The sequence below is a fragment of the Wolffia australiana genome, chromosome 4, assembly GCF_029677425.1.
Source record: "Wolffia australiana isolate 7733 chromosome 4, ASM2967742v1".
Taxonomy (NCBI): Eukaryota; Viridiplantae; Streptophyta; class Magnoliopsida; order Alismatales; family Araceae; genus Wolffia; species Wolffia australiana.
In genome coordinates, this window is record NC_135838.1 from 3,343,432 (window position 1) to 3,355,056 (window position 11,625).

The 11,625-nt window shown below is 41.5% G+C and overlaps 1 protein-coding gene across 1 annotated transcript in view; it reads left to right on the forward strand.

The window, feature by feature from the left end:
- LOC144701642 (Molecular chaperone Hsp40/DnaJ family protein) overlaps positions 1-7,354 on the forward strand; it is a 32,795-nt gene extending 25,441 nt beyond the window's left edge. The window contains exons 9-12 of the mRNA XM_078573361.1: positions 1,145-1,305; positions 3,223-3,299; positions 3,419-3,503; positions 5,548-7,354. Of these exons, the coding sequence (XP_078429487.1) occupies positions 1,145-1,305; positions 3,223-3,299; positions 3,419-3,503; positions 5,548-5,740 (516 nt within the window). The 3' untranslated portion in view covers positions 5,741-7,354. The remainder of the gene's footprint in view (positions 1-1,144; positions 1,306-3,222; positions 3,300-3,418; positions 3,504-5,547) is intronic.
- Positions 7,355-11,625: the final 4,271 nt, after the last annotated feature.

Sequence of the window (11,625 nt, forward strand, 5' to 3'; positions counted from 1 at the left end):
CAGACTCCTCGCAGGAGCCATCTCTATGCTGCTCATCGTCTCCTCCGTTTTCTGAAAGGCACCATTGGCCGTGGACTATTCTTTCGTCGCCATACCGGCCTGCGTCTTGAAGTCTACACCGACGCCGATTATGCCGGTTCTGTGGTTGATCGTCGGTCCACATCTGGGTATTGCACCTTCTTGGGCGGCAATCTGATTACTTGGAGGAGCAAGAAGCAGAAGGTGGTCTCCCGATCGAGTGCTGAAGCGGAGTTCCGTGCCCTTGCGCATGGTCTGTGTGAAGCACTTTGGATTACCCAGCTTCTTCGTGAGCTACGGTGTTCAGTTATCTCCCCTGTCCAGCTGTTCTGCGACAACAAATCGGCGATTAGCATTGCTCATGACCCCGTTCAGCATGATTGTACAAAGCACATCGAGATCGATCGCCATTTCATCAAAGAGAAGCTTGAATCGGGAGATTTTTGCACGCCTTATGTTCCGTCCGCTGAACAGCTTGCAGATATCTTCACCAAAGGGCTTCATGCCCCTAGGTTTGAGGAGCTCTGTTCCAAGCTGGGTGTGGATAACATCCACGCTCCAGCTTGAGGGGGAGTGTTGATCTGAGTATTACATGTCTTTATTTTCTCTCTCTTGTTAGCCCATTAAGGGCCCTCTCTAGTCAGCCCATTAGGGCTTCCTATAAAACCCTGTAATCTCTTTCATTTGCTATTAAGAATTGTTCTTTTCTTGTTTACAGTATGATAATGAAAATTGCCAAACAAGACTTTTGATTTAGAAATGTCTTTTTTTCTCATGTACCTGAGTCTAGATAATTGAACCAATTCTCGCCGCAGTTGATTTTTTCATCAGGCATAAATAATGGTAAAAAATAATCAAAATTTTCATGTACGAATTTAAAAAAATAAAATCTTCTTTCAAAAAATTTGGAAGATATCCCCGTTGTGCCATTGCCTGTTTAGGGCAGTGGAGTGTGAAATCTCACGAACTCTTTCTTATTTATTTCCGAGCATTAACTTACACTGGCAACCCTCCTACAACTTTAACTAGTTCATTTGATAATTTGGATGCAGTATTTTTTTTTGAAAAGTATTTTGGATAAATTTGGATGCAGTATTTATCTTTTATAATTGCCGTTCATCAACAGGTGGAAACCGTTTACGGGTACAAGGATCTACATATTCCCCCTGGTACACAACCTGCAGCGATGCTCAAACTTTCTAATCTGGGAGTTCCAAACATGAAGAAACCCAATGTTCGTGGAGATCATTATTTTATGATAAATATTGAAATTCCAAAAAATATCAGGTTGATACTCTATAACGACTATAATTCCTGTTGTGGTATTCCTGTTTTTGGCTTTCCGTGTTTCTCTGTTACTTCAAAGCAACCTATTTTAAAACTAACACTCATAGTTTTAGTCTCATGTAGTACATAGTATAGGCTGTGCTGATTTTTCTTGTGCTGATTTTTCGCATGTAGCATATATTCCAAACTTTTCCTGGTACCTCGTAAAAGCTTCTGGATTTGGCGGTTTTGTGTGGTACCAAATGCTTGCGCTTGAATTTTTAATTATGGCATTAATGGGTTGCGGAATTCCTGGATTGAAGTGACTTCTGATGTGTCTAGAAACAAATCATATGATGTTTCTTCGGAAGGATAGAAAGCTTTATGCCAAGTGTAAATTAATTAATCACCTAGAACTCTGCTTTTATAGAAGATAAGTGGAGGACGATTTAGCAATTACATAGTCGCAGAAAGCAGGTCATATAAGTGGCAGCAATATTGTGATACGCCTCAACCAGTCAAATAGCAGTTTCGCAAAAAAGAACTACTCACCAGGTGGCGTAACCAGTTTGCTTCGTCAAGAACACGTTAGATTCCGCACTATTGACAGGTAGACCTCATCTTCCAATCACGAGCCTTGCACAGAGATCCACACCAAATGCAGCCCCCGCTCTCAAGAAACACCCAACTTTTTCAATGTCTTTTCCCATCTCCCTGATTGATATTTATACTTCCCACTTCTAGCAGGAAGTTAGTTGATCTCCATTCTTCAGTTGTCGTGCACTCCCACTCATGACTGATTGTTTCACTTTTTTTAATATTTCTTGTGCCCACTTATTTCTATTTTTCAATCGTTTCCTATGATAGGTGGTCATGGGTATCCTAAAGCCTCACCAGAAAACATTAAAGCCTTTCCACAAAATTGCCCGTCTGTAATGTGTTTCTATGGGCCCTTTTCCGATGATGCCAAGTAGATGAGGGTGACAATGTCAAATTTTACGTCATGATCGTCCTCGTCTCTGCCTCGTTTTATTGGATTCTGTTGGTTACACTTGATGATTATTGAACAGAATGGACCAGAAGAAGAAGAGGAAGAAACAAAGAATTTTATTGGCTAAAAGATAAAGTTTACAACAACATACATATCGCTTTTATACTCGCCCTCTAATGGCTAGTTTTCTAACGTCTAGTTAATGGCTAGTTTGACTAGCCGTTAGTCAAAGTTAATGGGCCTGATAGAGTCCGATAAGGGCTTAAAGAGGGCCCGATAACTTTCTTCCTTAGCTTGGACCATTTAGAGTATTTAGCCCATATCTTCGACAGATTCGAATCTCTGTCTACTGGCATGTCACATTCTTTTGTTAATAGAGAATATTACTACTTAGATATTCGAATTTTCTCATTAATTTTATCATTGCACAGGGAGCGATAACGTATAAGTGCATTTTTTGGGATTTATTCTTTTAAAATGCATTTTTTAGATTAAACAAATCAATAGCCCTCCGTAATATCTTCTTATGGGCTTTTTTGGCCCTTTTTCCAATAATAACAATTAGATGAGGGTGATGATGTCCGATTTGCCATGTTTTATTAGATTATAATCTGTCTACTGCCGTCACATTCATTTGTTTATTTTGTTAATAGAAAATATTACTGTTTTCAGGTCCGAATTTTCTAATTGATTGTAGCATTGCATAGGGAGCAATAACGTGTGAGTGCAATTCTTTGGGATTGTATTATTTTAAAATGTAATTTTTAGATTAAACAAATGAATGGCTCACACGTAATATTTACGCATTGGTTATTCCTTTTGTTTGAATTTCTGTTTAGTTATCCAGAATATTGACTTTCGGGTGATTTTCTCTCTTTTTCTTCAAAAAAAATTCAGTCTTTGTCTCTGCAAACTCAGTCTTTGTCTTCATCTCCATTTTTCCGCAGCGATGAAGAGCGTGTTTTACTTGAAAAATTGTCAGCCCTCAGAAGTTCAACCAACCAAAATTCAAGCTCAGAAATTGGTACCTTTTTTTTTTGAAATGGGTTCCTTATTTAATAACTGGGAAATTCGATAAGCGCATATTTGAATGATTCTGTTTTCTCCGATTTCTGAGCTCTTTTCATGATCGCGGTGACGCAGGAGATGACCATCGAACTCAAAGCCAGAGGAAGCGTAGAGATGACGCCAAACAATCTGTTTGGAAAACGTTCAAGAGCTTGTTCAGGTATGATCCGACAGTAGATATAAAGATAGCAGTAGAGAGCTAGAGATAGAGAGATAAATATAGCGAAAGAGATATGGTGATAGAAGATAATGATAGCGACAATGATATGGGATAAAGAGAGAGATAATGATAGCGACAATGATATGGGGATAAAGAGAGAGATAATGATAGCGACAATGATATGGGGATAAAGAGAGATAATGATAGCAAAAATGATGTGGGGATAGAGAGAGGTAATGATAGCGGCAGAGTTATGGTGTTAGAGAGAGAGATAAAGATAGTCACAGATATGGTGATAGAAAGAGAGAGAGATAATGATAGAGACTATGATGTGGGAATAGAGAGAGATAATGATAGCGACAGATATATGGTTTTAGAGAGAGAGATAAAGGTAGCGATGGAGATATGGTGACAGAGAGAGAGAGATAAAGATTAGCGACAGAGATATGCTGATAGAGAGAGATGACGAGAGGGACAGATACATGATTTTAGAGAGAGAGATAAAGACAGCGACAGAGATATGGTGACAGAGAGAGATAAAGATAGCGAGGGAGATATGGTGACAGAGAGAGATAAAGATAGTGACAGAGATACAGTGATAGAAAGAGAGAGAGATAAAGATAGCGACAGAGATATGGTGTTAGAGAGAGAGAGAGAGAGGAAGGAGATTTTCATGTAGAGAGGGGTTTGCGATAGAAGGAGATGGCCATGGAGAGATGAGTTATAGATACATAAGGAGATGGAAATGGACATGGTCATGCAGAGATGGTCATAGAGATCGAGAAGGAGATGGAGATGGAGATGCCCATGACCATAGAGAGATGGAGACGAAGATGAGATGGTCATAGAGATAAAGTCAAAGGCCATGGGCTTGGAGAGATGGTCATAGAGATGGAAGAGGAGATAAATATGAACATTGACATGGAGAGATGGTCATAGAGATATGTTGATAGAGAGAGATAAAGATGGCGATAGAGATTTAGTGATAGAGAGATAGGAAGGAGATGTTCATGTAGAGAGCCATGGAGAGATGAGTTAGATAAAACGGAGATGGAGATGGACATGGTCATGGAGAGATGGTCATAGAGATTGAGAAGGAGATGGAGATAGAGATGGCCATGGCCATAGAGAGATCAGCATAAAGATAGAGGAGATGGGGACAACGATGAGATGGTCATAGAGATAGAGTTGAAGGCCATGACCTTGGAGAGATGGTCATAGAGAGATAGGAGGATATGGCCATGACCATGGAGATGGTCGTGATGAGATAAGTGAGGACATGATGATGGTGATAGCGTTAGAGGCAGATGAAGATGGCCCTGGCCATGGATAGATGCTCATAGAGATAAAGAAGGAGATGAAGATGGCCATGAAAATATGGTGATATAGATAGAGAAAGGATGTGGCCGCGGCCTTAAAGAGATGGTCATAAAGATAGAAGAGGAGATGAAGATGGCCATGGAGAGATGGTCATAAAGATAGAAGAGGAGATGACGATGGTCATGGAGAGATGGTCATAGAGATGGAAGGGGAGATGAAGATGGGCATTGACATGGAGAGATGGTCATAGAGATGGAAGAAGAGATAAAGATGGACATTGACATGGAGAGATGGTCATAGAGATGGAAGGGGAGATGAAGATGGGCATTGACATGGAGAGATGGTCATAGAGATGGAAGAAGAGATAAAGATGGACATTGACATGGAGAGATGGTCATAGAGATGGAAGGGGAGATGAAGATGGACATAGAGAGAAGAGATGGAGATGGTCATGACCATGGAAAGATGGCCATATGATGTCGAAGGAGATATAGATGGTCACGATCATAGAGAGATGGTCATAACAGATAGATGGCGACGGCGCAATGGTGACAGTAATTGAGATGCCATGGCCATGGAGAAATGGTGATAGAGATGACGAATGTGATGGAGATATGGAGATAGAGATAGAGATGGAGAGATCACTATGATTATAAATGACAACATCAACCATTCATAAGTATTTAAAACATTTGATCGATGTTGATGTTTCGTCTTTCTACAGAGACGATGGCAGGCAAGATCGACGGAGGTTTGCATCCCTCTCCATACATCACCTTCCCCCTAAGTTTTCTCTCTCCTCTTCCTCCACTCTTCCATTTTTCTCTCTCTTCTTCGTTCTCATTTTATCCCTTCTTCTTCTAAAACCTAGAGAGGGAAAGGGATATGAAGAGAGAGAAGATAAACTCTCGGGTTAGAGTTGAAGCAAACCTGCCTTTTTACTCATTGCCTGAATCATATTTTTAACAAAGTTTACCCCTTTCTGTTCATTCTCAAATGTTGATCATTTTCCTTCTCTCTCTTCGTTGATGTTCTTATTTATATCATTTATGCACCCATCTTCCCCTCCATTCTAGAGAGAGAAAGTAACATGAAGAGAGAAAATACCCTCTCTGTTTGATCATCTTTCTCCTCTCTTCATCCTTGTTCTCATTTATATCGTTTATACACCATCTTCCCCACCATTCTAGTGAGAGAAAATAATATGAAGAGAGAGAGAGAGAAAATACCCTCTAAGTTTGGTCATCTTCCTTCTCTCTGTTCATCCTTGTTTTCATTTTCTGTCGTTTATGCACCCACCTTCCCCTCTATTCTAGAGAGAGAAAGTAATATGAAGAGAGACAATACCCACTTAGCTCGATCATATTTGTCCTCACTTCATCCTTCTCACTTAATAATGTTTTGGCACCCATCTTCCCCTCCATTCTAAATAGGGATCGGGGATTCGATCTGATCGTTCTAATGTTCGATCGGATCGTTCGAATGTTCGATCGGATCAGGCGTTCGAATGATTGAATCCGAACCTCGATCAGACCGATTTAGATTTGATTCGTACACGATCTTCGCATCGCGTTTGGATCGTATTTTTCAATCCGGCACAATGTTTGGATTGAATAATGAGATCTGATTCAATTTGAACTCGCAGTTTGGATTGGATCGGATTGGATCGGACTGTTTGCATTAAAAACATATAAATAAAATAAATATAAGATAAATGACATGATAGAGAAAAAAGAGAGAGATAGAGAGTGAGAGAGAGCGAGAGAGAACCAGGAGAGAGAGAGAGGGCACACAAGAAAAGAGAACCAGAGGGAGCTAGAGAGCTTGTGAGAAAAGAGAGAAAAAGGATGTGAAAGAATGAACGTGAGAGAGAGAGAGATAGAGAACAGACAAGAGAGATAAAGAGAGAATGTGAGCACTTAAAAGAGACCAAGCGAGAGCGAGAGAATATGAGAGAGAGAGAGAGAGAGAGAGCCACAGGGAGAGATAGAACGGGACAGAGAAAGCAACAGGGAGAGAAAGAGAGAATGAGAGAGAGAACAAGCAAGAGAGAGAGCCAGAGTTAGAGAGAACAAGCGAGAGAGAGAGCCAGAGGGAGAGAGAAAACAAGAGAGAGAGAGAGAGAGAGAGAGAGAGAGAGAGAGAGAGCCAAAGGGAGAGAGAGAGAGAGCCAGAGGGAGAGAGAAAACAAGAGGTAGAGAAAGGGAGAGAACAAGAAAGAGAGGAAGCAAGAGAGAGAGATCGAGAAAGAGAGAGATTATGGGAGAGGAAGAAAACGAACAAGAGACAGAGAGAGCGAGGTAGCATGAGAGGTTTTTTCCTCAAACTGTTTGATTTTGTTCGAACTGTTCGAACAAATGTTCGATCCAACATGAACGAACAAATATAGTTCTGGATCGTCCTGGACGTGGACGCAGGACAGGACGGGACGAATTTCGTCCTGTCCTACCTCCGAATTTTTGTCAGGGACAAAGGACGGGATGATTTTTCATCCACCGACAAAAAAATGTCCTGTCCAATAATCTCCGGATGATTTTTTGTCCCGTCCAGTCCTCCCAGGACAAATTTTCATCCTGAAATTCGTCCTGGACAAAAAAATACATTATATATTTTTAATATATTATAATATATTATAAATTGTCCTAGCGAGGCCACGTGGCAACATCTCAACTGTCGGATGTCAATCTGGCAATTTTCCGTCCAGATTCGTCCGCCCATCTTCTGGAGACCTCCGGACAGACGATTTTTCCATCCCACGGGGCAAAAACCATCCTGTCCCGTGGTCCCCGGGACGAATTTTCATCCCGGAATTTGTCTTTGTGCCCGGACGGGACGATTTTTTTTCATCCGGGGACGAAAAAACCGTCCCGTCAGCGTCCCGGATCTATACGAACAAACTAAATTGAACGAATAATTTGTTCGAACTCAGTCTAACTTTTTGTTTGATCGAAGGATTCGATCCGTTCGGATCGAATCTCTAATTGATCATTTGAAACAATCAATCAGTGTTTGAACGATTCGATCTGATACGAACCCCGATCCCTAATTCTAAAGAGACAGCAATATGAAGAGAGAGAATACACTCTAAGTTTGGTCATCTTCCTTCTCTCTCTTCATCAGTGTTCTCATTTTGCATCATTTATTTACCCATCTTCCCCTCCATTGTATAGACAGAAAGTATGTGATGAGAGAGAGAGAGAATACCCTCTAAGTTTGGTCATCTCCCTTCTCTCTCTTCATCCTAGTTCTCATTTTGTCTCGTTTATGTAACCATCTTCATCTCCATTCAAGAGAGTGAAAGTATATGGAGAGAGAGAGAGAGAGAATACCCTCGTAATTAGATCATCTTCATTTTCGCTTCATCCTTGTTCTGATTTTATCTCAGTTATGCACCCATCTTCATCTCCATTCTAGAGAGTGAAAGTAGTATGAAGAGAGAGAGAGAGAGAGAGAATACCCTCTAAGTTTGGTCATCTTCCTTCTCTCTTCATCCTTGTTCTCATTTTATCTCAGTTATGCACCATAACCTTTCTCTCACTCTTTATCCTAGAGAGAGAAATGACCCTATAAGGTTAGAGAAAGCATGCTTTATTGGTCAAAATATGTCCATTATCCTTCTTTCTCTCAAACCTAGATAGAGAAAGAAAGGTGAAGAGGGAGAAGAGGTCTAAGGTTAGAGGAAGCGCATGTATCATTGACTTATTGGTCTGAACATACATACCAAAATATGTCCCTTGCTCATCAAACTCAAACCTTGATCTTCTTCCTTCTCTCTCTTTGTTCTCATAGAGAGAGAAAGCAATATTAAAATAGAGAGAAAAAAAATCCTCTTAATAAATCACATTGTCTATGGGTCGGAATGTACATACCAGAATTTATCAGCTTCCTTCTCTCTCTTCATCCCCCAAGAGAGAAAAAGCAATATTAAGAGAGAGAGAGAGAGACAGAACTACCTTTTTCATAAATTACACATATATCATCTTCCTTCTCTCTCATTGTTTTCCAAGAGAGAAAACAATATTAAGAGAGAGAGAATATTCTCTTGATTAATCACACATATATTGTCTTCCTCCTCTCTTTGTTTTCCAAAGAGAGAAAGGAATATTAAGAGAGAGATAAAGAAAAATACCCTCTTGATATACCACATTGTGCCTAAGACTTATGGGTCTGAATATACATTCCAAAATATATCATCTTCATTATGTATCTTTGTTCTCCTAGAGAGAGAACAATTTGAGTGATAGAGAGAGAGAGAAATCACCTTGTGCCTAAGACTCATGGGCATAGTTCTGGATCGTGCGAAACGTGGAGAATGGACGTCCCGTCCAAGAATTCATCCTGTCCCACGTCCAAAATTTTGCAGATTCATCTGAACCGTCCCGTCCAAGAATGTCCCCGGACAAACTAGTTCATCCACGTCCTGAGTCTGCCAGATTCGTCCCATCCGTATAAAAAGCATCCCCCTCCCTTGTCCCGGATGACAAAAAGTAACGATTTTTAATGCCCTAAAATTGTTTTCTCCCTCTCTCTCACCCTCTCTCCCTGCACTCACTCTCCTCTCCCCCTTTCGTTCTCTCACTCTCATCTCTTCCTCTCATTCTCTCCCTTTCTCTCTCTCTCTCTCTCTCTCTCTCTCTCTCTCACACACACACTCTCCCTCAGTTCCTTCCCCACTGATATTGTGGATTCCAAGTTCTTCAATCTCGGACTGTTTGGGAGTTTTGATCTCATCAAGTTGGCATCTTCTCTCAAGGTTCATCTGGAGTGGGCTATTCTAGTAAGTTCTTTGTTTTCTCCATAGAATGAACTCCAAAAATATGTATAAAAATCTTCTCATCAATAAGCTCATTTAGGTACAATACCAGATTTTTTCTCTTCTTAATCTATGTTCATCATGAATCAAGGATAAACCACTGGGTTGTTGTTACAGTTTTGGTAGTACCTAATTAATGTCCCCATTACTCATCCTTCTTGATGAATAGATAAAATGGGAAGTATGATAAGTAGAAATGGTAACTATCATGCGTAGAATACATGATCTGAACTTTCATGAAAGAAGCTATTTCATGAAGCTCTTTATCTTTTGTGATGTAATTTATCCATGAGTCATTTGCTGTTTGCTTGTGTTGTGATGTAACTTATAAGAAAGAAACAAAGTATTTTTTATCTAAAAACATCAAAATCCTCTTCAACCCTTAAAAGCATTATTCTCATCATTGGAGTTCATCTTCTGACTGGAAACAAAAGTAATGGTGGGAAACCTACCCATTGGTTTGCCTAGGTAACCAGGAGCAGCAACAGCTCTTTGGTGCCTCGACAAGCCTAGGAAGGCACTAGATGAGCTCTTTAAATAGCTTGTTTTGTTGACGAAGGAAGAAAATGATGCTTGCTACAATAACTGGCAGCAATTCATGCCTCCATATTCAGCGATTTAGGGCAACGTGGTTATTTTTTTGAATCATTCGGATAGTTATTTAAGCTCTATCTCTGTTTTTTTTTCCTTTGGCAAAAAACACGGTGCCGGGTACGGCCAACCCTACAGTTGTGCTCGTAGACCGATCCAACCGTGCCCTGGATGCCACCTAGGGGGATTTTATTTATAAAGTGAAGTGTTTATCAATGTTTATAGGCATGGGGTGAGTATAAATATCCCAATTACACTCGGATTCCACTCGTCCACGCCCATGTGCAGGAAAGGAAACGATACATAAGTGATACCTTGCAGGTGCTTGCGACGACGCCACATGTTGATGGTGGAGAGATAGTGGAGCTAACCCCGCCTTTAACAAGTGCATCGATGAAGTGCGTGGCGAGGACCTCATCCGAGGTGGGCGCAGTCCACCACGCTGTCGTGATCGTCGGATCAGGCATGAGCGCTCCCACCTCAAGTGCCCCACGCGATCCACCACTCCCGCGGGGCCTCCTTAGAAAGTGTGTGGCACGTGTGAAGGTCTGGCAAGCCGAGATGTTCGATGCGATAGCATCCCTTAGCGGTCGAAGGGAGCGCCTGCCAAGAAAGGAAAAGGTAGGAAGGGAGTCGTGTGCGTACCGCGTGGTTGGAGAGGGCATTTGCTGTCTAGTTGCCCTCTCGCAGCTGATGACGAACGCTAGTTATACGAGGACGGCACCGCATGATGTCCTTCCATACACGATGTAGTCGCCATTGGGAGCATGTACCTGCATGAACCATGTCGACTAACACCTGTGAGCCCGATTCTACGATGATATTATGAAATTTTTGTTCATCGTAGATGAGTAAACCATCACGTATTGCCATAGTTGCGGCTACTGTGTTGGTTTATACGCCATAGAAATAGGAGAAAGCAAAGAGAGTACTCCCAGAATGATCCCGGAGGATACCACCTCCCCCTGCTGGCCCCGGGTTCCCTTTGGATGCACCATCCACATTCAGTTTGAGGCTGCCAATTGGCGGTGGGTACCAATGGATGACATGTAGCTGAATGCGGATAGGGGCAAGGGTCACCAGAATGCCCCAGGCACGAAGGAGAGCGCATCCAAGTGATGAGCTGCAGTTACGAGTGGGGATGAGATGGTGGATGCGTCGTATCCACAGCTTGACGCGATGCATGATATCCACAGCGTGCATGGGAGTCCCCTTCCATATCTCCCATAGTAAATAAGCTATGGTGATGTGTAGGATGGGGCTCCATTTAGAGCATATTGGCAAGAGAAATATCTTGCCAAAACACTCCAACGGGGTCAGTGGAATATGAAGGAGTGGGCGCCAAAGGTGCGTGATTTGGCGCCAACATTCTATGGCTATCTCACTATGGAAAAAAAG